The following is a 24864-nucleotide window of genomic DNA, read 5'->3' as shown; positions in this document are numbered from 1 at the left end:
TGTCAACACACACACACACACACACACACACACACACACACACACACACATCTGGTGACCTCTCTAACCTAGCCTACTAAATTTTTTTTTTCTGTCGTTGATGGGCGTGGTATGTCATCCGATGCTACAGGCCTAATCAGAGAGAGAGAGAGATAGATAGATAGAGAGAGAGAGAGAGAGAGAGAGAGAGAGAGAGAGAGAGAGAGAGAGAGAGAGAGAGAGAGAGAGAGAGAGAGAGAGAGAGAGAGAGAGAGAGAGAGAGTACAGACGACAGAGTGACAGCACCAGACAGACCCAGACGCAGATGATAGGGTCCCAACAGCCCTATAATTACAAGGTGTTGACTCGTGACCCCGTCACTTTCTTCTCCCCTTCTTCACCTTCACCCTCTTCCCTCTCAACACTGTCGATCCACTTCTCGTGTATAATTAATCTCTGTGTATAAGGAACTAAATCGTAACCAAGTAGTCAATAATATGAAGATACAGGTGAATTTTATATACCTGTAAATATTTACCTGTTTTCACTTTGACATTCAAGCCTTTTCTATTTAATTCCCAGGTGTAGGGTGTGTGTGTGTGTGTGTGTGTGTGTGTGTGTGTGTGTGTGTGTGTGTGTGTGTGTGTGTGTGTTTTGGTGGATGGGTGTGGACGGACGAGTCGGTCGGTGTGTATAGTGACGAATGGAAGCTACCGATGGGATGACTGGATTTGCGGCTTCCAGGAAACAAAAAAAGGAGGAGGAGGAGGAGGCAGCGTGTGGATCATGGCGGTGGCGCAGTTATGACAGGTACGCTGCGTCGCTCTCTATTCTATTCCTGTGTTGGTTTGAAAAGTTTTTAGTCATGTCACACAAACGGGCAAAACTTCTCAGTCTTCATCTCACTCTTCCTCTTCCACCACCACCACCACCCCAACACCACCACCACCACCTTCTCCTCCTTCTCCTCCTCCTCCTTTTCCTCCTCGTGACACCCAACAAGGGGATTATACCGGTCCTCGGCAATCTCCAAGTCTAACGTCAAGATAATACCCTTCTCCTTTTTTTCCTTCCCTTGCAATACTTTCCCTCCGGAGTCTTGTGTTTCGGGCCCGGCGGAGGCGCAGCGAGCCGCCTGGATTGCCACACGCCCCTCAGAACACCCCGTCGACATGCTGTTAAATAAGAGGAATTTTTCTCCCTATGAAAGAAAACAAGTCCACATTTGGGCAGCCAGCCGGTCGGATCCCCTGCATTTTTTTCCCTCTTTTGACATGCCTGTATGTATTTTTTTCCCGTCCTCTGTGTTCCTTATATAATTGTACGAGACATATGGTTGCGTGGGTCTGCCGGGGCCACGGACGCCACCCGCCCGTCTGTCTGATTCTGGGCGTGATAGTCGCGTGTGGGCGGCTCCAGTTCCCCTCCGACCGCCGCCCTGTTGCTCCACCCGCAACTCAGGGACGCGAGGCCACTACATATTTTTTCCCCCATTTTGTAATATCTAAGAGCGGCCGTGTCGACCAACGTGAGGGAAAGGCAGGGCTGTGCTGTAAGGTCTTAACACCGGCAGGGAAACAACAGTGAGAAATAAGCAGTGGAAAATAATTATATGCTGAATGCGTATTCGAGCCAGAATTTGATCAGCGGCCACAGTCTGATGGAAACATGAATAACTCTGGCAGTGTATGAGGAATGATCTATCAGTGCGGGACATCGAGCATCAGTAATATGTGAGGATGGGAATGAAGTAATGAGGGACGTGACGTGAGCAGTGACGCTAAAATCGATGAATAATTGATCACATATTCACAGACGTAAAGAGTATCTTGTTTTGAATAATAAATGAGGCACGTTTGATTTGTGACGAGCTGTGCTATTTTCTTTAAATATCCTACCACCTTTCTTACCTTCCTTACACCTTGTCTCTCTTCCCAACACACAGCCTTCCTCTTCCCTCATATTTCCAAAAGTTCTTCGCAGTAAATTCAAAGTTTCATTCAGCTTCACATCATAACTGATACAAATACAATATATGTTTATGCTACTTCTCAGGGCGCCCCGTTCTTTCTAGAGAAAATTCTATTAACGTCTCGCTAAACATCACAAGTAGACAGATGACCTTATGTAGGACTAACAGAAGAAGGAGAAGCGGATTCCAGTTGCTGGCAAGATAATTTTTTGCGATCATTAACTACCTATTACCTATGAAAAAAAAAAAAAAAACGGCTGAAAACGACACAATAAAATCTCCCTTACCGCGATTTCACCCAAGGGGCGAAACACGAGCGAGGGAGCGAGGCAGTGGGCGACATAAGCGGGCCTCGCGTCGGTAGACCGCAGGAAAATCAGATTATTTTGAGGCAGCGCCACAGGATATGATGACCTCTGGAGTCACCTTACTCGAATCCCGTAGTGACGCCCCACCCCCGCCCTCACCTCCCTCTACAGCTGAATAGTGTGTGACTCCCTTAACCCGTCTCCCTGTGGTGATGGAGAAGACACAGCTAGAGGACGAGAAAAAAAAAAAAAAATACATATTCGAGGTCCCACCATCACTGGAACCGCGTAATGTGTCACGAGGTGCAAGGATGAGACCAGGAGTTGACTGACTCCGGGTTAACGACAACGGTTCAAGTCATAACCTTGTCCCGCTTTCACAGGCGCAGTCCACTCGTCGAGGAATTAAAACCCGCCAAATACACACACAGCACTTCTGGCGTCGTGTTCAAAACCATGTAAGTACACCACGCAGCAGCAGGGGGCCTCATACTGCGTCAATTCGCTAGAACCACTTTCCTTCAACGATGATATTAACTCCTCGTTGTTACCGCCACCGTCCTCACCGCTGCCAGCGCCGCGCGACTCCCAATATAATCCCGCATCACTTTATTCGAGGAAGCCTGTTTGTGGCAATGCTAAATCCCAGATATCGACAGGAAATCACCCGCTCTTACTGCCGCTGGTTCAAACTTGATGATAAGCAGCCGACTTCAAGTGACGACGAGGTAACGGCTACTTGAGAACGCGGAATTGAAGTGAGAAGGAGAGGAAGACGGGGAAAAATGCATTAAGATACATGTCACACGGTTAATGTCACCGCTCCGACGTGTGATACCGCCTCTCTTGGCCGCTAACGACACATCGCGCCCTTGTTTACCATCCTCCCTAGACGTTGGACAGGATCGCTCCGCCACCGAATTACTGGGCATCAAAAAAGCTACCAGTACATACCTCTGAGGGTACCTTGTCCCACTCACCTCCTCCCCAGTCCCCTGTGCCCTGACGGAGGTTCCTCGGGTGTTGCCAGCTACTTACACCGGCCCAGATAAGCAGGTCAAGCTTTATGTAAGTACGTACACCCCCTCGTCACTCCTTTTACAGGCAAGAGAGGGTTGATCTCGAAACCTTTTATGCTAATTGGTAGCTTCCTTTTTTTCCCGGCCGATGAAGATCTAGTCCCTATAAAACGAAAGAGACTGGAAGCGAACGGAGACGAGCAAGTTCTTTACACTTTTTTTTTATATCAAAGGTACACGATATACACGTACAAAAAGGGACTACTGGTAAAAGTACGCCACATCTAATTAGTGGAAATGAGCAGCTGAGGAGAGCATGCAACCCTCACCTTTGCGTCGAGGAGTGCGAGGGTCAGGCGAGATTTTGACTGCTAAGTTAATGAATTGCAGGAACGAGGGTATAAACAATGCGAGAGAAAAAGCGTGTTCCCTGCGCTGAGCGAATGTGTGTGATGGAGACACCAATTATCGGAGGGAGTGAGTGTGAATGGAGGAGAGCATGAGTCTCACGGGGAATCGTCAGCAATCACAGCAGGTGTGCCCAACCCGGCGCCGCGCAGCATCACAATGACACACACACACACACACACACACACACACACACACACATCTGCGAACAAACTCCAGCATTTCCTTGTCATTCAAACAATTTTGTTATCTTCATATACTAGATTCCATCCCTCTCTCTCTCTCTCTCTCTCTCTCTCTCTCTCTCTCTCTCTCTCTCTCTCTCTCTCTCTCTCTCTCTCTCTCTCTCTCTCTCTCTCTCTCTCATGAAAGTCAACCAGCCTTTACTTGCCCCCTTACAGTACTACTTAATGTGGCTTTTCATGTCGCATCTCCCGCATTACAACACCCGACACCCAACACTACTCGCCTTCACAACCAACCTGTGATGGCAGTGTCCCATGTAGTGGAGTCTGTCGCGTTTGTTTTTTGCATCCGAAGCCACGTTCCCCTGCGCGCCGAGCCTCCCGTAGCACACACTACTTCTTGAGGCTACTGTGGGATGCTGGGCAAGTGAGGTGGCATGCATTATTCAGCGAGGCCCCGCCAGCCGTCCACTACAACACACCTCCGCGTCCTTCCTCCACGCCAAACCCCGGGAGGCTGACACACCGCAGGAGGGACGCAGGGAGGCAGGGAAGGAGGGAGGTATTGAGTGAGGAAAAGGGAGACAGGGAGGGAGGCATCAAGGAGGAAAAGGAGGAGGAGACAGGTTTGTAAAAGGGGAAGAAGTGAGAGAGAGCCTGGGTGGAATGACAGAAGAGGGAGAGAGGATTCTTGTGAGTAGGAGAGATGGGAGGAATAGGAGTACAGACCTGTATACGCTAACACACACACACACACACAAACACACACACACACACATAAACACCTCCCAACAGCCACATCGCCTGCGTAATTCAGGGTCATACAGTGTTTATTTTTTTCCGAGCAATGTAGTAGCAATGACAATAGTACGTGGTGGTAAGTGGAGGTGATGAGGAGTTGAGGCTCGTCCCACATAAAATACAGCTGCCACTTCATTACACCCCACTGCAATCACGAGCTGTACAGGCCAGCACGTTTAGGCTCCGCTAGCACCGATCCTGAAAAAGTCTTGCGTTGGTGGGATTACATTCACCAACCATCTGCCTCTGTTCTTCCATTCCGCCACTCATTTTCTTCAAAGTAAGATTTCCTCTAAGTTCATTCCATCCCACACATAAATAAAAGGTATACGAAAAAAAAATAAAGGATTGTCAAGGTTGCTCGTGCCAATTAACTGACAGTTATTACTAGTGTTGTTGCTGCTCCTGCTATTACTGCTGCCACCACCATCATCATCACTGCTACTAAAGTAGAGCAAGATGTAGTGGAGGAATGGAAGGAGTAATAGTAGTAGTAGTAGTAGTAGTAGTAGTAGTAGTAGTAGTAGTAATTGTTGTTGTTGTTGTTGTTGTTGTTGTTGTTGTTGTTGTAGATGTTGTAGTATTAGAAATAGCACTCTCTCTCTCTCTCTCTCTCTCTCTCTCTCTCTCTCTCTCTCTCTCTCTCTCTCTCTCTCTCTCTCTCTCTCTCTCTCTCTCTAACAAATTTCATACCCTTTCCCGCCAGAGGGTAATTACTCACACGGCGCATTGCAATTCCTCGCTTATGCACCATTAAATTGTGCGTCCCGCTGCCCTGCCCAAGGTGAGAACTGTCCCTCTCGGAAATGACACCTGCATTCCTCTTATTCATTCTTCATGTATTCATCAAACTTGACCCTCTCTCTCTCTCTCTCTCTCTCTCTCTCTCTCTCTCTCTCTCTCTCTCTCTCTCTCTCTCTCTCTCTCTCTCTCTCTCTCTCTCTCTCTCTCTCTCTTACATCACACCACACCAGTCATTTTTTTTAATTTACTCGTATTCATCTTCATCTCCATCACCTTATCTTTCTCCCTTGCCCCTCCTCCTCCTCCTCCTCCTCCTCCCTTACTTTCCCTAATACATTTTCACTTCCTACTCTCTTCCCCCTCCCTTCTATTTTTTTTTTTTCTCATCGTCTCATCTTTCATCACATCACCTTTATCTCCCATGCCTTGCCCTGAGCCCCCTAACCTGAGCGGCGCCTCGTGTTGCTGCCAGCCATCAAAGGTGTAGCGCGGGCCCGGGTCATGTAGGTGAAAAATGGAGGAGTATCGTTGAGGTGTAATTACTGTCGGACGGGGCGAGGGGCGGCGGGTATCGAGAGAGTCGTGTACGTGTAATCGGGGCGTGGCAGAGACGAATGGCTGACTAGGTGTCCAGGAGGCGGCGGTAGCAAGATTACATACACTGCCTGACGAAGGGGTGAAGGTGCTAGTGGGAGTGGTGGTGGTGGTGGTGGTGGTGGTGGTGGTGGGGATCAAGGGGAGATAGGTAAGGTAGGAGAAGGAAAGGAAAGAGAAGGGAAGGGAAGGTTGTTATTGGTTGTAGTGGTGGTAGAAATGAAAGGTGGCATGATAGGGCAATAAATCTTGTACTAGGCTGCTTGGCTTGTAACGAAAGAATTAAAGTCACGTAATATTGACGCGTTCATGCATAATCTCTCTCTCTCTCTCTCTCTCTCTCTCTCTCTCTCTCTCCTCATCTCTCTCTCTCTCTCTCTCTCTCTCTCTCTTCTCTCTCTCTCTCTCTCTCAGCCATAAACAGAGGAGGGCCGCGCGGTATCTCCAGGGTCGGCGCTGATAATGCCTCGGCCGGGCAGCTGTGGAACCTAATAAGGGACGGGGGAAGGTCACGGCTTTGGGTGTAATTGTTGTGGTTACCAGATCATTATCGCGGCCCACCGACCAATGGGGAGGGCGGGGTTTTTAAACGCCGGTGACGAGCCTGCTGCCCGACGATCCCTCTCACTCTCTCTCTCTCTCTCTCTCTCTCTCTCTCTCTCTCTCTCTCTGGAACAAAAGGGATAAAAAAATGAAGTAAACAAGGGAGATATTAACAAATCTTTAATCCGAAGGTAAAATTGAGCAATACTGTAATAAAAAAAAAGCAAATGAACTCGAACCTTTGAAAGAAGGACAAGTACTTGACACTGTCGCAAGAGGGCAGCAGGTGGTGTGTGTACATAGACAGGAGAGAAAGAGAGAGAGAAGGTTAGCCTTTCCAATCGCCTCTTACAAAAACACTTCGCGACCACTGTGAGAAGAGATAAATTAAAGAGAGGGTATATTATTATCATTCTGGTAAGCTCAGGGGACTTCACTAATGGACATCAAACTACTAACACTAAAAATGGCACTGATGCATACTCCATAACGCCTTTTGCTATAAGTGTAACCTTTCAAAACCATGTAAACTTAACCAATACCATTATGCTATGCTATAAAGGAGCCACACCAGTGAATGAGTTAAGTTTCGATGCTAAGAACGTTTCCCTCACTTTCTTCCCATGACTGAACCTCTAAGTGCTTAATTCCCTCCCTCGCTTTCCCTTCGCTGAGAAAATGCACCGTAAATTCACCTCGCCGAGTACCTGCCACGTTTTCCTTGACATTAAAAACTCACAGACACTTACACGAACAAACACAGAGAGGGTGGGAAAAAATATCAAACCCTGACATCCAGTAGTATTTAGTACGTGCCAGTAAACACACCCTTGCTATTACAACAACAATAACAACAATTACTACTACTACTACTACTACTACTACTACTACTACTACTACTAGTACTACTACTACTACTACTACTACTACTACTACTAATAATAATAATAATAATAATAATAACAATAATGCCAGCTTTCTTAGAGACAAAAAGACTGCAGCAAAGAAAGTCTGTGGAAATATTAACAGCGGAACTAACACAGAGAGAAACCAAGAGACAGGTGTAGGGAGAGAGGGAGAGAGGGAGACAAGGAGCGCGGCTGGCTGTAGTGAGGGGTGTCCACCGCCAATATAAGGTATTCTGTCTCACGAAGTCGGAATAGCAATGAGCATCAAATAAGGAATCGGTGGCCGGCGCGTCCCTCCACCCCGGTATTCCGCCGCTCGCCGCTGGAACACACGGCATGCCGCCCCGATGCTATAATGCGACCCTGAAGTGCCACGCAATGCCAGTTATGCCGCTAACCGTGCACTCCAGCTCTTCATGGTGACTTGTACTGCGATCCGAGGCTCTTGTTTTTTTTTTTTTTTTTTTTTTTTTCTCTCATGCCTCAAATGTTCCCAAGGCAGAAGCACAGCTGTTTTATTAACGCGGTTAACCAGAGTGCCTACCGCGTGTACTAATAACCTTCCTTGCATTACTGATCCGACTGTTACATATCTGCCCGTGTTCTTCATTACGATAGCGAGTGTATTTTTTTTTCATACATCTGTTTACTGAGGCGGAAGCACAGTTGTTATTGTAATGCGGTTAAGTATAGTGCCTAATAAGTGAAGTAATCATTTTCTTTGCGTTACTGGTCTGACTGTCACAAATCTGCCACTTGAGTTAATTATACGACTTAACAACCGCTTCTTTTTTCCTCATACCTCTAACATTGCCTAATCCAGAAGCATTGTTTTACGAATGCAGTTAAGTACAGTCCCTGCCACACTCACTAATAACCTTCCTTACCTTACTGACCTCGGTGCTACAAATCTGTCCCTTTTGCCGATTATAGAAGCCACTATAAGAGGAACAGTGTTTTCCGAGACTCTTAAATGCCATCCCTTAACCAAGACTGCTCTATTTCCTGAAGGTTATTGATCGTCCAGCAGCGAATGCGTCTCTCGGGGCTACTCGATGGTCCGGTCAATTAAGATGGAGTGCAGGCCAGGCGGTATTTAGCGACACCCCCAGTGGCCGTCCCTCCAGCTCGTGTTGGTTTATTAGCGTCATTAACGACATGGCGAGACGTGAAGGGCCTAATTATGAGTCGTCCACCGTGATGGAAAGTTTCATTAGCAGTAAATCATTACCACCTCCTCCTCCTTCTCTTACTTCTCCTCCTTCTCCTCCCCCTCCTTCTCCTCCTCCTCTTTTCTCCTCATCGCTGGCAGCAAGACAAATACCACGTTTTATGTGGTTTCGTAAAAAAAAAAAACATGACCAGGGAATAAGAGCAATAATAATAATAATAATAATAATAATAATAATAATAATAATAATAATAATAATAATAATAATAATAATGACAACAGTATGCGAAATAAAGAGAGAGAGAGAGAGAGAGAGAGAGAGAGAGAGAGAGAGAGAGAGAGAGAGAGAGAGAGAGAGAGAGAGAGAGAGAGAGAGAGAGAGAGAGAGAGAGAGAGAGAGAGAGTACACAACTTCCCCTTGACCATTAACTTTAAATATATTGATACTTAATGAAACAGAATATCCATTATGATAAATTACGTGAATCACCAGTCAAGCCTCTACGCCTGCTCTCCCTGCAAATGTTCAGTAAATACACCCGGACAGACATGAAAGTGCATATCATTTACCTTCACATGCAAGTTACTCGGGTTGTGGTGCATCATGGCATCGCTGTGGCGGAAAGGCAGCGTGTGGTGTAGCAGGGGAAGCCATCCTCAGCATACCCACCAGCCTCACTTGGCCTCACACACTGCAGGAAGGAGTCAATTATTATCCAAAGCACGCAATGTCAAGGACCGAGCGCCGGGTTAAGCATAGTTGATAAAATGAGAATAAATTATGAACCTAAAGGCTATTGTTACTCTCTTCGTCTTACTGTTCATCCCACTTGCTCCTCCTTGCTGTCTTGTTGGGGCAGCACACGCAAGCGTTCCATCACTCTCACTACACTTTGTAACATAAGAATATAAGGGCATGATGGAAGCTGCAAGAAGCCAGTAAGTCTGAATATAGCGGTGTCTGTAGAAAATATACAAGGTCAAAATAACACTGCAACTCAGCCCACGGTGGCAATAAATTGAACCAAAAGGAGCAGTGACTAAATAAATCTTTTGTGATGCCAGAGTCATATTGTAACAACCACCTTACCATCCAAGGAGATAAAGAAAGAAAAGAAGAAATGTATTACACCATTTGGCAAAAAAAAAATATATATTTCAGAACCTGTTTTGTATTTCCATTATCAACTTTGCATATCACAGTCAAGTGTTACTCATTATTTACTTGAAGACTAACATGAGGAAAAATTATTCGTACAAGTCCTCTTGGTTATTTTAGGAGTAAAACACTAACACGAACATGGATCAGGAAAAAAAAAAGACCCACTTCAGCCGATGTAAAAATATTCTGGAAGAAAGATATTTATTTTCAAGTTTTACGGAAAAGTTTTAAGACATTAAACTTTCAAACTTCTTCATATCTTCCCACTTCCTGCTTTCTGACAGAGCGCACCTATCAATAAAGAATCATCAGGCTGCCACCTCCTATAATCTCAGCGATAAAAGACTCATATTACTTTCAAGATCGAATTTCTCGTAAGAACACACGACTTGCTGCCTTTCATTATCTCTCATCACCTGCCCTCCTTCCTCTTCTCTACTCCATCTCTCCATCCATCCTTTTCTGTTCAGTCACCTCCTGTCTACTTCTCTTGCTTTCCAACACACACATACACACACACACACACACACACACACACACACACACACACACACACACACACACACACACACACACACACACATTCCTTTCGTAAAACTTTCTTTTAATTTCGCCTCATCGATACAACCTTTTCTCCGTTATATAATCACTTTATCTTCATCTTTTCCTCCTCGACTCTTGCATTTCTTTTCCTTCTTGCGGTTCTATCCACCATTATTAATTATTCTTCTGCCTTGTCTCGTTTCTTCCCCTTCTTCCTCCCTCTGCAACTCTGCCTCGTGCTGCTGTTTCGCCCCTCGCAGTATCACAAGGGGAGGTACTACAGCCACGTGGTCCTTCAAGTAATTCACAGCATCCTGCAATTTGCCTGCCAATGTGAGGTAGCAGCCGCCAAGCATCTGCCGTCCAGCCTCACCTCACCTCACCTTACCTCACCTTGCCTTGTCCAATCTCCTCCTCCTCCTCCTCCTCCTCCTCCAATCTTACTTAACAAGGGGAGGGACTTGTTATACTTATTCTTTGATCTCTTTCTTTCTTTTCTTCGGTTCCCCATTGTGTGTTGGTGTTGCAGCTGCTGCCATGTTTTATAACAATTTTTGTTATCTTTTTTTGTGGATTTTGATTTCTTTATGTCTCTTACTTTGACCTTTAGGTATAGCTGTGTGTGTGTGTGTGTGTGTGTGTGTGTGTGTGTGTGTGTGTGTGTGTGTGTGTGTGTGTGTGTGTGTGTTCCTGCCATGTAGAAGCCTCCGGTTGTCATATTATTCTATGGGGAACCTGATTTATCATTTACAACCAATGATCTTCCAGATATTTTTTTCTATATCTCCTTCCCTCCCTCCCTCCCTCCCTCTCTATCTACCTGTCCACCATACAAGCCCGTAAACAAACCGCTACCTTCCTGCACGCCCCCTCTGTTCTCCGTGCTCCTCCTGCTCCTCCTCCTCTTCCTCCTCCTCGCCCTCCCCCTCTCCACCGCACACTGAGGGGAAGATACAACCAATCACATAAAATTATACCCTTTCGATGTAGCATCATTGTTATGCTAAATCCCGCACGCCCGCTAATGTCATAAATTATGCTAATCAGGCGTCTTTATCTCCCTCGTAAGGGATAGAGAAGCCATTTGCAGGACGTGATTAAGATTTCTATAATAGCTGTTCATTTTCGACCCGGACAATTAGCGGCCTGACAGCGTGCCTCTCGGTGACGCTGCTCGCTCATACATTATTATATATCGAATGTAATTGGATTTCCGAGATGCCCTCCGCGATAATGGCCGAATTAATTATCTACCATGTCCAGTGCCAGGTGCGAAATATATGTTACCTGTACAAAAGTAAAGGTTAGAAGCCTAGAGACAGAAAAAATAAATAAATAAATGTTCTTAAATTAATTACATGTCCATATTACGAGCCTCTAGTCCTGAATTACTATGCAAATTTTCTAAAAGACAATTTGTATGGTATTTGTCTGGACGGTTATTAAGAAGCAGCAGTAATAATTCAGGCAAACTGGACCCTTTGTGCGGCTAACACATTCATGGCTTGGTCCCGAGAACAGGTGTGTGTGTGGGGGCTCGTCCATACCTGAGGAGCGCCACACGTGACCCTCCAGGTAATGAAGCCACGCCCACCAAGGACACTCCTTACCTGTGCTTACCTTTACCCTCGTGGTGAAGGTAAATGAGAATTAAGCAACAGACAAAAGAAGAAGATAAAAACACCTTGAATAAATATAAACAGATACTGCTATAATGAACGAGAAAATTAACGAAAAATTGCAATAAACAAATAAATAAAAGAGTCAGACACTAGGCTTAGAAAATAAACGAAGAGAAGAAAACAAAATAAAGAAACAATAAATGAAGGAATATCACATCAACGAATAAGGAAACAACGAACAAATGAATGAATGCACAAGTCAGCTAATTAACAAAAATAAAAGACACCTAAATAAATCAATATTATAAACAAATTCATATAATACAAAGAATAAACGCAAGTCAAGAGAGATTATATGATTGAATTAACTGAACAAATAAACGTCAAGGGCAAATAAGAAAACGGTGGATGAAATTAACAACGGTGATTAACATGAGAGAGGAGGAAAAAAAACAAAAAACAGCAGCAACAAAACGCTAATCAATATGAAGAGAAACATTCATATGTCATAAGCCACTCCACGACTCTGTCATCATCAGAACAATAATAATAATAATAATAATAATAATAATAATAATAATAATAATAATAATAATAACCATGCACATCTTCATAACTATACTACCTACGCACAAAACACACACACACAATAAGCAAAATCCCCTCCCCTCCCCCCCCCGCCACACTTTTCACCAAACTCAGGTCTTAGTTAATTAAAATAATCCTATCCAAACACTACTACCAGTCTTCCACTTAAAAAAAAAGTAATAAAAAATACGTAAAAAAAGAAAAAAAAAGAAGAAGCTCCCGAGACACCCAATGCAAAACAAACAACACAAAACGATCATGTTGCCGGGAATGTCCTTGGAGGCTTTCAAGTCCTGCAACATCCCAGGCATCCTCACGAGTGTTTATGCAATTAGTCACTGCCTTTACCTGGGGCGGGCAAGGGCAACCGAGGAGCCTGGTCGCGGCCGCCTGCTAAACGGCTCTCCTCGCTCCGCCGACCTTCTCTCCTAATTGTCATTCCTAAGGCTAGCAGCACCCTCCCCTCCCCCGCCAGTGGTCACGCGTCACCATCCGTCACCTGGAGTCTGTTGCAGTGCGCGGGTGGAGGGTGTTGAGGGGTCGAGAAGAGCTTGGCGCAGGGAGAGTAAGCATGCAAGGCTGAGGGATGATGTCGGAGGAATGCTTGAGGGTTGCGTGTGTGTGTGTGTGTGTGTGTGTGTGTGTGTGTGTGTGTGTGTGTGTGTGTGTGTGTGTGTGTGAGAGAGAGAGAGAGAGAGAGAGAGAGAGAGAGAGAGAGAGAGAGAGAGAGAGAGAGAGAAAGAGAGAGAGAGAGAGAGAGGAACGTGTTTTGATCTTCAGATTTAATCGGTAATATATGAATACACATCAGCGTTCGCACCTGTACAACAAACACGGATATGCTTAGAAGCAGAGATAACACAGGGATAGAAGAGAGAGAAAAAAAAAAGAGATACATACGAAACTCAAATTTATCACCCATTGTCCAAAACTCTAAACAGAGGCGCGATATACACACACTTCAACTCATTTTACAAGAGCATCCTTGAATGGTTATTACATGGGTAGCGCCGGGAACAGCCTACCCTCAATAGCTAACTCAGGAAATCATACATTAGCAGACATGCCGAAGACTCGTATAGTCAGGCACCTCGCGTCATTTGTGTCGGCAAAGGCGGCGGCTTGGGCGGGAACCGAGATATGAGGTCAGGGCTTCTAAGTCGTCACTATATATTTTCATTCTTATAAAGCAACACAAATGAAACGGCTCCCTAACTTCGCGCTGCCTGACAAGTATGAAATTCGTGCCGTGTTGCTTGCTGCTGCGGCCCTCGAGGCTCCCACCAGACACGGCAGAGGGCAGAGGCCGTGGCTCAAGGGGAAGGCGACCAGCACGATGAGGAAGAGCAGGAGCAGGAGGAGGAGGACGTCTCTCTCTCTCTCTCTCTCTCTCTCTCTCTCTCTCTCTCTCTCTCTCTCTCTCTCTCTCTCTGTCATTTTTCCATCCACCACTCATCCGTTTTATCTCCAGAAGCTGCCCCTCTCTCTCTCTCTCTCTCTCTCTCTCTCTCTCTCTCTCTCTCTCTCTCTCTCTCTCTCTCTCTCTCTCTCAGACACACATGTAAGAGAAAACGGACCCGAACAAATATCACATAGCCAATTAAATTTATCACAAGGTGTTCCCGTCAGGACGTCACTTAGGACCCCCTCTGGCGTCGCTCCAGGAGGCTATGGGGGGTGAGGGAGAAGAGACGAAACCCCCAGAACCCCCCCAGAACCCTCCACAAACCCCGCTCCTCCCAGCTTGCTCCTCCCCCACCCCCCCCTTCCGAGACTTCCCCGCGCCGCTGTGTCCACCTCCTCCATAAGTTTCAATCAAAGCGAGACACCTCATGGACAAACCCGCGACTCCTCCCTCCGTGCTAAGGTGTGCGCCCGACAGCCCGCCACGCCATGAAACCACGCTACCTGCCAGGAACCGAGAGAGAGAGAGAGAGAGAGAGAGAGAGAGAGAGAGAGGCTGCTATGTGGAGAGAGTAGGAGGCGGAGGAGGAGCGGAGGGAGAGGGAAAGGCCAGCGGGGATCCGACCTTTAACCTCTGGGGTCCCGTCTCCCTCCGCCGTTGCCACCTGCTGCTCCTTGTTATTATTCGGTTATGCTTTGCCCTGTTTTGTTCTGTGTACAACTGCGTGCGTTCTTATGTGTGTGTGAGCATGAGTGGGTGTCTGTGTGCGCTGCCTCCTGTGTGCGTGTGTGTGCGTGTGAGTGTTTAGATGTACCCGTCTTAGCAAGTGGTGCCGCCCTGAGTCACTTTTTATTCTTTTTTTTTTTTCGAATTAGGATCATTTGCTTATATGTGTGGTTGTGCGTGTGTGTGTATGTATGCAGTGAGTTTGCGAGTGTGAGCGTGTGTATGTGTGCGTAGTATACATATGTAAATGCATGCATGTAAAATATGTACATGTATGTACATAGTTTCACAGATCTTGTCCTTAAAGAGAGTGTCGTCTTCTCGTAACCTGAACTTGTATGAATCTCACATGTTGATAATCACACGACCATCTGCCTGAGTGTTCATCATTATCAGTCCTCATTTATCCGCACATTCTGTCTTCACGAATGGAACTCAGAACATGGGAAACCTTCATGCGAACCTTATTACAGAATTTCTTTTATCTAATTTCCAACTTACATTTACTTATCCACTTTACACCCTAGCAGTCCCTTTCTTCTTGTTCGTCAGCCATATTTCTGTCCGCTCCACAACGTAACTGCTGCGCCGATACGTAATTTTCACCGCATCTCCTGCTTATCTTATCTTTTGTATTAGCTCTGTTCTCTTAAACACTCCTCCCTTTGTAAGGTAGCTATTCTTCCTCTTTTCTTTTATCTTCCCCTTTTGCCCGCTTGCCTTACCTCAGCCCCTCCCTTTCTCTTTTCGCCTTCTACACCCATTCCCTCCCTTTCTCTCCCGTTCCCTCCCTCCCTCCCTCGGCCAAGGTAACAAGTCCCAATTACGGCGGCGAGTATTATCACAGCTGCCTCCACCATGCCATTGTCTCCACTCCCATCGACGTGTTTCATTCCCTCTCCCTCTCCCTCTCTCTGTCTCCCTCTCTCTCTCTCTCTTTCTCTCTGCTTCACACCACTAAATCATGTCGACTTTTGCCTGGAAACTATTTTGGAATTACCTTTCATCTCTATTCGCTTTTATTTAGATTAACAGCTTCATCATCTTGAGTCACGTGTGAATGTATTGGGTCTTTGATGAATAATTTTGCTGATTAACCTAAGCTTTTACTTGCGTCAAGGAAAGTAAGCGACAAATTTCCGGGGTGAGGCAGCGGAGGCAAGGTAGGGAGGCAGCGGGTTACTCGATCTCCGCTTTAATTGCCGTGAAGACGATAAGCCGTGCCGGGGTCATGCAGGATTTATGTGCCTCGCTGCTGCTTTAGGTGGAGAGAGAAAAAAAAATCAAGCGTACTTTTCCGAGACGCTGGCACACGATGCATGCCTCGGGATCTCTTCTCTTTGGCAAGCAACACGAGGGAAAATATGTCTGAGAGAGAATGAACATTTTTAAGACTAAAAAACAGTTTCAGAATAAGAACATTTTATAGAGAGATAAATAAATAATCCATGTGCGTGTTAAATCAATCTTAAATTGGGAAACACTCGTATATAAAGCGAGTAAGAGACAGGATCTCATTTGGCTCCGTGGCACAGATTCTTCCTGCAGGACGAGGATCACTACTGTCTCACTTAAGCCCACATCCCGGTCACCTTCCGCGGGGATCACCTAATTAAATCTGTGGTACCCTGATAAATTACCAATTATAAAGGCAGTGGTGGGTGTGAGTGACCAACCCACACGCAGACTGAGGTCACCAGCAGGGCAGGACTCGGGTCGAGGCGCCACTCATTGCTGGACCGCTGGACTGCTGGACCGCTGCAACTTGCCCATCATTAACACTTTCCTGCATGATAAACCTCGTGCCACTCTCTGCCGGACACGTGGAGGTCAGGCTGGCGCCTCTATCACGCCGCGACAAAAGGCTCAAAATGTACAGAGCCTCGTCGACCCTCTATGATCGGATCCAGGTTGGGCTCGCTGTACCCTTAGCAAATTGGTTATTTATTCCCAGCCACCAACCCCATTGTCTCACTCCTTCTGCGCCATCATGGTCTGGCAAAAAGTAAATCTATTATATCCCGACACCTACTCCGAAAGTCTCCTGAGGAAGGGAGTGTTGTCATTTGTCTTCTGGGAACTCGAGGGTCTTGCAGTATGTGTGCCTTCGGTTGATGCCCCTGAAAGTGTCATTATCTTAAGCTGCAGCTGGAGGGAGAGGGAGGTGAGAGCTTGGCAGGATGGGTGTGTCGCCTAACGTGCGAGGCAGGATGGGAAGCTGTGGTGTGAGTGCGATGGGAGAGGAGAGGAGAGGATGTCTGTGTGTTTGCAGCTGCAGGGAAGGGAGGGCGTGTGAGGAGCTGGAAGAAAGGAGACAGTGTTATGAGTGCAGCAGGAGAGGAGACGGCAGAAGGGCTCCAGGAGAGGCAAAGGGAGGCTGTCAGTTAGAACGAGCGGTGGAGCGTATCATTGTTGGCATTCGTTGTCATTGAGGATAATTACATATACAGAAAAACAACTCTAACGAGGTGCTTCAAGCTGTAAGGCGGTGGGGGTCAGAGGCCAAGACCACTGGAGGCGAGATGCTGAGGTGACAAGATCACAGCGCGCTGAGTGGGTCGCGGGAGGACAAGGGGAGGGCAGGGAGGAGAGGCTGGAGCAGAGCAAGGACAAAGTAAAAGTAAGACGCACAATCAATGAGAGGAAATTTTCAGACAGGAGCATCAAAGGGAGCACCTGATAGGTCATACTGGTGACGCCTCGCCACAGGAAACTGATCAATTTCCTTTTGAACTTTTTGAGTATGAGGTTACGACAACTTCAACCTGCAACTAATCACCGTTTTAAATACCTATAATTTCCCTTTCAACTTCAGCTGAGTCAAGTGTCTCAGAATGTTCCCACAAAGCACACAATAAAATCATGGATATCGTCAGGTGTATGAAATTTTGGTAGTGATGATAATAAATGAGCCGCCTGCACCCGGGAAAGGGTCGGGCAGGAGTGGCCGTGGCTGCCGCTACTCAACAATACGTCTTGCTCACAAGGAGGTGATGGCCGGGTGGATACCGTGTTGGGGTGCACACCCGCCTTCACGTCCCGCCCACGCCGCCTGTTTATCGCATATCGCCAACTTTTTAAATCATCTGCTTGTTTTTTCTTTATACCTGATTGAGTTTGTGTGGCCGAGGAACGTGCGGGTAACGCGGTGCCGCTCCCAATCAATACATCTTGCTTACCGGCGCCCCAGGTCGCGGCCAGACACGCGGCGCGTCCCAGACGAGTCCAGCCCACCAGCCTCTCGATATGCAGATGATGTTTGGGTAGCCGAGTCATAAAGATCGCCTCAATGATAACCCGTGCGCTCCCTCCCTCACCTCCCCACCGGCAGACACCTTCGTCTGCGCCTATCCCTTGCATAATGTTCTTCAAGCCCTCTACTCCACCTCCTTATTCCTTCTTCCATTCCTTCCACAGCTCCTGTGCCTCCTTCCCCTCTCCCTCCCTCTCCCCCTCCCTCTCCATCTCCCCATCAATTGGTTGACCGCTGATATCGGAGATAGTTAATGCTGGAGCCCGTAGGTCCCGAGCCTCACGCTTGCCTCCCGAGAACCTCCACATTAATCTCCAGTGAAGACTGGTTTGAACATCTGCGCTCTCTCTCTCTCTCTCTCTCTCTCTCTCTCTCTCTCTCTCTCTCTCTCTCTCTCTCTCTCTCTCTCTCTCTCTCTCTCTCTCTCTCTCTCTCTCTCTCTCTCTCTCGTGTTTACATTGGCATGATGTTTCCCCGATAGTTTCTCAACGGACGTACTAATCCATTTATCAGCCTACATATGCGTGCAAGACTCCATTTCTATCTTTATGTCTTCTCCACTGCATTAATTATTCGACGACTATTAAGGACTGTCGTCTCCTAACTTGGGGTCTGATGGCAAATTAATGTGTCGTCGTTATCAATTAACTGCCATCAGTCGTGAGCATCAGGCGGCCACTCCTTTCCTCGAACGTCTTCAGCAGCCGTGGGTGGCGGGCGGGGCCGACCACAGCCAAGGAGAGGTATTTGTGATTACAGCCTCCTCCTCTTTATACCGTCACGTGTAAGTGTTTGGCAGAGGCGCCATGTGTACCTTTGTAATGCAGGCAGCGAGTTATAAGGGAGTGTTCCTCACCGAGCGTTGTGTATAAGTCTTTAACAGCGCGGCGGTAACGGGGAGTGATGTAAAGGGTCTTCTGGACACTCCTTGCTTGGGGTGAAGTGAAGCTTCCTTCTCCCAACATGGTCATCTGAGGAAGCCCAAGGGCGCGGCTGGACGGTCCTGGACCAGATATTAGTCTGGATGGCTCGGTCGTGACTGGCTCCGCTCGTTAACACATCTTGATCTGGAAAATGTCCGCTTATCATTCGTGCCTCTGCTACTAATGTTCTCCTTGCCTTGTCTTTTTCGTCTCGGTCGCACCACATTTTTCTCGTCGGTTATGTACTGCCGCAGGAAGCCTTCCTCGGCGGCCCACGCATCACATAAACAATATATCTCAATTATTCTGATTCTCGACACGACACACTTTGAAAAATGGCGAAAGTAAACAAAACACCTCATTACGAACCCGGAGCAGCGCCGCCACCCTCCTGCGTGGCGTGTGACCCTGAGGGCGGTCACGGCCATTCCTCCGCCCCTGTGGCCCCACCGCAGATGGTGGCCGGGCCAGCCAGCCCCTCGTGGCGGCGGCGCTGGGGCCTCCCGGCGCTAACAACTCCCCCACAGGTCAGAGGTGAGGGGGCCCGCTGCTCGGCGAGAGCCGGCGTGGCCCTTCTTCCCCCGGCCGGAGGATTTATGCCCTGCTCCTCTTTATAGACCATTGTATCTTGGGATTTGGAAGACTTCGAATTCTTATTGTTCTTGAGCGAGTCGTGAATTAGGGTGTGGCTCCCTGACCCGGCGGCGGGGAGGATGTTCCTCTGAATGACCACTCGAATAATGGAACACTCGCAGGGGGCCGAGAAAGGCAAAATCTCATACTGTGGTGAGCCACTTGTTGGGGTAATCAGCCTGAAATATCGCTTTCTTTACGTTCTAAAGTCCGTTGAGACGCATGAGTAAGGAGTGAACACAGACGCCGGCGAATTCAATGAGCTGAGTGAGGTTACGGCTCCATCCCTCCCTGTGTTGGCGGGTCGCCGGTACTCGCGGCCGCGCGGCGCTGAGTAATGCCAGGCCAATAGTTTCCTGGAGGAGGCCTCGGTGCGGGACTCCGAAGCCCACCCACCGTACCTCGCCTTTGTAAGATTTAGTCTGTTATAACTATTTCCTTGGTCTTTACACCTTGCACTTCCCTCTCCTCCTTCCCTCCTCACTCCTTCCCTCCTCCCTCCTTCCCTCCTCCCATCGCCTTGTAGGATGTTTACTCTTCCCACTACGATTATTTGCATCCATTGCTGTCGTCGCTTCTTAGAGATGCAAGACACAAAAGGATGTTTAGCATATACAGCGGGAATAGACAGTTTTCATTAATATGTAAATGGTTTAGGAAAAATGTCACCATGAACAATAAAAGTAAATAAAGATAAAGATAATAGCACATTCAAGGACAGGGGCCGAACCTGGAAGAGAAATTGAGGTTCCTCTGAAGTTAAATAAGGAAGAAAAAAATACAGGCGCGGACTCGTTCCCCTCCGCCTTTGTGCGCAGCAGACGCCCCTCTAGCTTTACATTCGCCCAGAAATAAAAATAACAAAATGCGCACTTGTTTTCGAGTTTCAAAAAAGTCTCCCTCCCAGAATGCAAATCGTCAGTCATATTTAGCCGAGGTTGGTTTCTGCGCGGTGTGACCTTCCCCGATGACCCCGCGTGACACAGGGCCGCCACATCAGGTCACTCGAGGGCGCCAGAATAATCTTTACTCACAGACAGCGTACGAGTGAAATTTGTCTGTGTTCCACCTGTTTTTCCAGTAAGGGCGTGTACCTGTCCTGACCCCCATGACACGAGGTCACGAGGGGCCAGGGAGGAGGGAGGGGGCGAGCTAATGGTGGCTTTGTGTCTGCCCTAAGCTTCGTGTCACTCGCGTCACCTTTTTCGTGGTATTTTCTTTGCTAAACTTTTATATATATTTTTTTCACTTTAAAATTTTGATCTCAAGGTGAACAAAGCGATGGACGTGTGTGTGTGTGTGTGTGTGTGTGTGTGTGTGTGTGTGTGTGTGTGTGTGTGTGTGTGTGTGTGTGTGTGTGTGTGCACCCTCCCACTACGTATATACGTATGTATTATTCAGAGAGTCAGCCTGCATGCCAGACAAACAGACAGAGAGACAAACACACAAACAGATTCAAACAGTCAGCCAGCAAGCGAGATAGACAGAGACAAAACAGTCACAATCACGGAGACACGAACAGACAGATAGACAGACAGACAGACAGACAGACAGACAGAGGGACGGGAGAGGAGTGCTTGGGGAGTGGATGATTCATGTGGACACAAGAGTCCCAAGAGGTGCTTCGTTTTTATCATCATTGACCAACCTATCACTGCATCTCTCCCCTTGATGAATGGAGCGTCGCTGTCTGCCCCAGTTTGGAGACGTAGCTTCTTTCTCCAGGGACGCTTGTCGTGTTTATACGTAGCGAAAGACGAGATTTATTGATTATCGTGCCAAGAAAGCATTACATAAAATATCCATCCTTCTTCGTGCCTTCCATCCATCACTACGCTCACCCCTTTCTCCCCACGTGGCCTTAGCTCCCCGCCTACCTTGCTTCCCTTCCCCCTGACACGCCGCCACTCCCTCTTACACCCCGGTCAAGCTTAGAGCCAATCTCACGTTACCAAGACTATTCACCTTCCTCACCCTCATTATCACAATCTTTTATCCACGTGGTCAGACCCTCTTTCACCATCTCCGAGCCTCGCCGCATCCTGCACGCATACATCACCCGCCACATTCAGCCTAGACTCACACTTGGCCCGCTAAAGCCTCACAATAGCTGTACACTTGACTTCTCTCTAGCAGGACTCCAGTACCTCCCATTCCCACTCATCACCACACCCAGGGCCTCTCTACTCCACAAACATGCCCTGTCTTTCTGTATCCCCGCCCGCTACAGTCTACAGCCAGACACGCCCTGCCCATAAACTGTAGCACCTTAACACTTCCTTCTGCCATACCCTGAAGTCCACACCCTTCCTCGTGCTTTCCTTTGCTTTCCTCAGTTATTGTAGCTGTATTTAGTTTTTCCATGAGAATCCTTATGCGATGTTTGTGAGGCGATAGACTTGTATGTGAACTCCTTCCGCGATAAAAAACATAGTTAAGAAAATGCTAAGTCTCCACTAGGAAATGAAGATCTAACAAAATGTAAGTACAATGTATCATATGATGATATTCAACACACTACAAGGTGAAGTTTCTATTATGCTGAGTATAAATCTTAAAGGTTGATTTATGACTTAGAGAATTATTAACTACCTTAACTTTTAGAGTTTTGGTATTGAAAATTTAAAGCATGGCGGGCGAGTGTGTTGTTTTATGGCGTGTAGGTGATGAATAATGGCGCTGCGCACGCGGTGTTATGGTGCTGGGCCGGGGGAGGCGACCCGGGGGGCGGGGCTGGTGACGGCTGGTAATCTGCAGGGGGCGGACGGCCGTAGCGCCTGCACTATTACCTTAAAACGCATCGCCTGACCCTCTTGGCCTCTAGGTCCGCCCCGTGCCCGCCCCGGCCCGCCTCTGTCCCCTCCTCGGGTGACCAGGGTGACCAGCCACTAATGGCGCCTGATGTAGGTAATGTAATGGAAACGTCTGCCTTGCCAAGCGTTGCTAATGGGGCCTCTCTCTTTCTCCCACAGTTACTTCAGCAGTCCAAACAACGGGTTTCTACGTCATCCTCTGGGTGGGCTGGCGGGCCTCAAGCATGGGTCGGCGCCCTTCCTCGGTGTTCCCACCCCTCCCACCACCTCCGCCTCAGCCAAGGACACAGATAAAAAGATCGACACACCCCCAGTCTCCACTGCCGCCGGCATCTCTGCTCTCCCACATCCCGGCGGGCCCCCGATGTTCCCAGGGGCAGCGGGCCTCTCTGGCTTCCCCGCGTTCCCCCTCGTGGACATGTCCTCCTCACAAGTCCTTCTCAATATGGTTAGGAACGCCTCAGCGACACAACAGTCCCAGCTGGAGAACTATCTGCGGGGTGCCATGAAGCGGCCGGCTGACGCCCCGACGTCTCCTCTCGACCTGTCCGCCACTATGACCACCAAGAGGCCCCGCACGGAACCCTCTAAGTCCTTCGATGTCAAGACCTTGTTTGGCCTTCCACACGAAGAGGAGAAGAAACTGGAAACTAAGGCCCACACAACGCGGTCACCCACGCCTCCAAAGCCACGGCCCACGCCTTCGCCCGGATCCCATAAGCCACCCACGCCTTGCTCAGACAAGAACTGTCCCTCACTCGAGACGATCGGCCACTGGACCGTCGACGACGTCTGTTCCTTTGTGGGGAGTATAGAACTCTGCGCCGAGTATGTAGAGGTAAGCTGTCCTATTTTTATAATATATTTAACTCTTAATTCTGTCCTTTCTATCTTGTGGTGAGAAAACTTCCTTATATAGTGGCTTGCCGGAGCCTCGCAACCAAGAACACCGCGAGAACACGTCACCTGAAGTTTAGATGCGATAATATGAACGTAAATCTTACATGATCCTTTTGAGGCAAGACAGATTGTGCAGGCTATATTAGATGAAGACAACGCGACATTCATGGCCTTTATGTGTCTAAGGATGGACAAATGTGATGTGAATATGACAGAGTTACGAGGAACGCTCTGGATATGCATCGACCGGGAACTGTAAATAATAATTGAATGTAGAAAGTAATAGTAAAGTGAAAGTGTGAACAACCTCAGGCGCAAATGGAGAACGTTAACGATTATCTGTTGCTCTTGTAGTAATAGTGAGAGATGAGTAATAGTGAGATGATGATAATCAACGCTAATAACACTCATGATACCGATGATGTTAATGACGGCGATGTTGGGGAAAGTGGTGATAATGATGATGATGATAACGATGATGACGATGATGAAGCTGCCCGACCCGGTGAAGTAGAGCAATCAACCTGTCACCAGGTTGAGGAGAGGAAGTTACCTGCGTACACCGTTTACCTGTTGCTACAATCAAGGGTACCTGCCATAGGTGAATGCGGAACAAAGGCCTCTCGTTCCGTGCCTCCCGCCGGCTATGACCACAGCGACTCGTAATGGGGCTGTTAGGCGGCGCTTCCCACGGCTACACCCCGGGACACGCCGATGCTAATGGCGCCGCTCCCTGGCCCCGTCTGCCGTATGCTATGGGTCAGGCAAACACCCCAAGCCCAGTGTGCGCTGCGGGACCTCATTAAACACACGGGAGGTAAGATCAAACACCGGAGGCACTCGACCCCCGCCTGGGCTCCAGTGTAGAGGAGCTGCGATGCCCCTACAGCCTCCCGACGCGGCTGATATTACTGCCATCCCCCCTTGCTGAGTCCCGCGGCGGCGTCATTAGCGTCCGCCTCTGTTTGTTTCTCCCGATCCAGGTGAGACATTCCTCCACGCGGCGCGACTCTTTGTCACCTGTACTCGAGCCACCTTAACCCCTTCATCCCCTTGCCCCTACATGGCGCCGCAAGGGGAGTACCTCTTCAGTATTGTACTTCGTCCTATAACACTTTTTCGAGTCCCTTTGTATTAGATGACGTACAGAAACATAATGACAGAGGACTCGCAAAAGTGGTTACAGTATAAATTGTAAAACAGAAAACGAAAGATAATTCACAACTTTTGTTATTTCGTATGACCGTTGTAGGATTCACGTGACAGGCCTAAGGGTCACTTGTATGAGTGGGAGCAGGTAGTGGCCAGGCGGGGGCGTATAGGAGCAGCAAGGGAAGGGGAGGGTTGTCCATGTAATGAAGGGCACGATGATTGATCTCCTGCCCATTTGGGTCTTCCCGCTCGGCCACCTGATGGAACCAGAACACGGGCCAGGAATGCCAGCCGGGGCAGCGACAGGTCCCGCCTCCCTACTGGGCCCTCGTGTTATTATTCGTCGGGAGCTTCTGTCGTGACTCCCGAAGACTGTACGGTGCTTGGTAGCCTCGCCTCAAGCTGTTTTGCTTTATCACTCGACTTTTCTATTGCTTTATAAGACATCTCAAGCTTTTGTTCTCATATGAAATCTTATTGTGGCTTTGTATCACCACCGTTACCATCCCCAC

At 47.9% G+C, this 24864-nt stretch overlaps 1 protein-coding gene across 2 annotated transcripts in view; it reads left to right on the top strand.

Annotated features, from left to right (window-relative positions):
- The window catches only part of LOC135101343 (nascent polypeptide-associated complex subunit alpha, muscle-specific form-like), a 52520-nt gene that overhangs the window by 15593 nt on the left and 12063 nt on the right, over nucleotides 1-24864 (top strand). For both annotated transcript variants that reach the window (XM_064005197.1, XM_064005198.1), the window contains exon 3: nucleotides 22460-23138. In XM_064005197.1, coding sequence (XP_063861267.1) covers nucleotides 22460-23138 — 679 coding nt within the window. The remainder of the gene's footprint in view (nucleotides 1-22459; nucleotides 23139-24864) is intronic.

Source organism: Scylla paramamosain, chromosome 6, assembly GCF_035594125.1.
Source record: "Scylla paramamosain isolate STU-SP2022 chromosome 6, ASM3559412v1, whole genome shotgun sequence".
NCBI lineage: Eukaryota > Metazoa > Arthropoda > Malacostraca > Decapoda > Portunidae > Scylla > Scylla paramamosain.
This window is presented reverse-complemented; position numbering and strand designations above follow the sequence as displayed.